The following is a 3,008-nucleotide window of genomic DNA, read 5'->3' as shown; positions in this document are numbered from 1 at the left end:
GAACTATATTGGGGCGAAGCACTGCTACTTGGGACTATATTGGGGCGAAGCACTGCTACTTGGGACTACGTTGGGGCGAAGCACTGCTACTTGGGACTATGTTGGGGCGGAGCACTGCTACTTGGGACCAGGTGGTCCGTGCTGTGAGGAGTGAGACAAGGTATGTTTCGTGACGTCTCTGCATCCAAGTAGCAGTGCAGTGCCTCAATATAGTCCCAAGTAGCAGAGCATTGCCTGTGCTTCAAACCGCTTCAACAAAATTCCCTGGTATTCCCTGGTATTCCCTGACGTTGCCCCGAAAATGATAAAATTCCCTGACTTTCCATATCTAGAATAGACTTCCATGATATTCCAGAAATTCCATGACCCGTGGAAACCCTGGTTTATTTGCAGGAGAGGCACAGTTTCTGCAGTGAGGTGTGTGTGTATGTGTGTGTGTGTGTGTGTATGTGTGTGAGAGAGAGAGAGAGATAGAGACTTCAGGCATGATGACATGGTTTAGAGTTTATTTGCAGGAGAGACGCAGGTTCTGCAGTGACAGTCACATTCATCTGGTTCTGATCACTAGACTGCTCCTGGGTCAGCGGTTCTGATCACTAGACTCCTCCTGGAGTCAGCGGTTCTTCTGAACCATCATCACTCTCTTTACACATTAGTCAGTCTACTCTATACCTGTTAATGTACTACTGCTGGCCACACACACACACACACACTCTCACACAAACATACATACTATCTCTCAATGACAGTTCTCCCCTGTTTGTGTTCTAAACACACACCCAGTCGTATCTTCACTCCCATTACTCCACCCTCTCTCAGACACACACACACACACACACACACACACACACACACACACACACTCCAGCCTCTCTTGTACACACACTCAAGCCCAGCAGGTACAGGAGCCAAAAATGACTGTTCAAATGCACTCGTGTGTGTCTGTGTGTGTACACTACCATATTTAGGGTGTGTGTGTAAGGTGTGTAATAGTCTTTGTTCTGTATCTGTGTGTGTGTTCATAGCTCGTTAGCGTAGTGTAATACTCTACCCAGTTCAGATGGATCTGTGTGTACAGTTTGTTCTGATCAGTGTTTAAAAAAAAAAAAAAAAAAAGACCAAAAAGAACACGTCCGATTTCACTCCAACACCTGGGTGTGTTCAAGCGGACCTGTCCTGCACGGGTGCTACACCAACACCTTGGTGTGTTCAAGCGGCTGCCGTTACCCCTGCACAGTCCACTGATGAGGAGACGTCACCATGGCGACTGCGTTGGGTTTGTTCAGGACTGGAGTCATAGTAAAATCCATTTGGGGACGTTCAAGACTGGAGTGATGAGTAAGTCCATTTGGGGACGTTCGAGACTGGAGTGATGAGTAGTGATGAGTAAGTCCATTTGGGCACGTTCAAGACTGGAGTGATGAGTAAGTCCATTTGGGCACGTTCGGGACTGTGTGTACGAACATCTCCTGTAGAGCAGGTTGAGTTCAGTTCAGTAGTACGTGTGCAAATACATCCATTGGAGAGGAATACTCAGCAAGTACCTGCAATGGCCCCAAAGCTGTGCAGTATATTTAAAAAAATAATAATATAATAATATATATAATAATATATAATAATAATATGTATGTATAGAGACATCTCCTACTGGCTCCATTCAGTGGTGTCAGCACAGAACACCACATGGGCACGTTCGGTGGTGTCCTTTGAAACAACTCCAGTTTTGGCGTATTCAGTAATGTTCAGTAGTGCGCATCTTAAACCCCTTAGGTTGAGCTCAACCACTGCAAGGTGTTCGGCAGCACTAAGGTTGAGCTCAGAGGAAATTCTATTGATGTTTGAGGTTATTCTGAAGATAAATGTAATGTCCCAAGGGAATGCAGATAACTGGCTTTCCAATGGCCATGTTCATTCACGTTACGGAAACAAGTCCAGCTGGGCATGTTCAGTAGTGTCTAGGATATTGGGTCTAGTTGGGGCATGTTCGGTAGTGTCTAAGATATTGAGTCTAGTTGGGGCATGTTCAGTAGTGTCTAAGATATTGAGTCTAGTTGGGGCATGTTCAGTATGTTCAGTAGTGTCTAAGATATTGAGTCTAGTTGGGGCATGTTCAGTAGTGTCTAAGATATTGAGTCTAGTTGGGGCATGTTCAGTATGTTCAGTAGTGTCTAAGATATTGAGTCTAGTTGGGGCATGTTCAGTAGTGTAATTCATCTCCAGCTGAGTACTCTCAGGGGTTCAGTAGCATGGACGTGGTGCGTAGTGTCCACAGCCTTTATTGTTCAGTAGTCTCCATAGCAACATCTCCAGAAAGGAATGTTCAGTAGTGTCCATAGCAACATCTCCAGATGGGAAAGTTCAGCAACATTTCCAGATGAGAATGTTCAGTAGTCTCCATAGCAACATCTCCAGATGGGAATGTTCAGTAGTGTCCATAGCAACATCTCCAGATGGGAATGTTCAGTAGTGTCCATAGCAACATCTCCAGATGGGAATGTTCAGTAGTGTCCATAGCAACATCTCCAGATGGGAATGTTCAGTAGTGTCCATAGCAACATCTCCAGATGGGAAAGTTCAGTAGTGTCCATAGCAACATCTCCAGAAGGGAGTAGTATTTCGCTATGAAGAGTTTGAAGGGCTTAAGACTGCAGTTAATGTCAGAGTGTGATGAGTTAAAAGTTCTTTGTGTTTATATATTTCTGTGTATATTAAGAGGTGTATGCACTAAGTAGAGTGTGTGTGTGTGTGTGTGTGTGTGTGTGTGCCCGTGTGAGCGCTGCGGGGCAGACCCAGAGTCTATAAAAGGCAGGGTTTGGTATCGGAGTGGGCCTCTCATTTCCCCGTCTTCTGATTGGTTGGTGTATCCTCCAAACCCGACCTCCCGACGGCAGCGTGTGGTGGGCGTGTCTAATGCAGCAGTCCCGCGCTGTGATTGGCTACCTGGAGAAGATGGTGTCCAGCTCCAGGAGGACGAGCTCCACGATCTGGTTCTGGTACACCATGTGGAC

At 46.0% G+C, this 3,008-nt stretch overlaps 1 protein-coding gene across 5 annotated transcripts in view; it reads right to left on the bottom strand.

Annotated features, from left to right (window-relative positions):
* Window positions 1-486: 486 nt before the first annotated feature.
* arhgap12a (Rho GTPase activating protein 12a) overlaps window positions 487-3,008 on the bottom strand; it is a 41,802-nt gene continuing 39,280 nt past the window's right edge. For all 5 annotated transcript variants that reach the window (XM_062530765.1, XM_062530766.1, XM_062530768.1 and 2 more), the window contains one exon: window positions 487-3,008. This exon is cut by the window's right edge and continues 103 nt beyond it. In XM_062530765.1, coding sequence (XP_062386749.1) covers window positions 2,937-3,008 — 72 coding nt within the window. In that variant the 3' untranslated portion in view covers window positions 487-2,936.

This window comes from Sardina pilchardus, chromosome 2, assembly GCF_963854185.1.
Source record: "Sardina pilchardus chromosome 2, fSarPil1.1, whole genome shotgun sequence".
NCBI classification, from domain to species: Eukaryota; Metazoa; Chordata; class Actinopteri; order Clupeiformes; family Clupeidae; genus Sardina; species Sardina pilchardus.
Note: the sequence above shows the minus strand (reverse complement) of the source record. Positions and strands in the feature narration are given on the sequence as shown.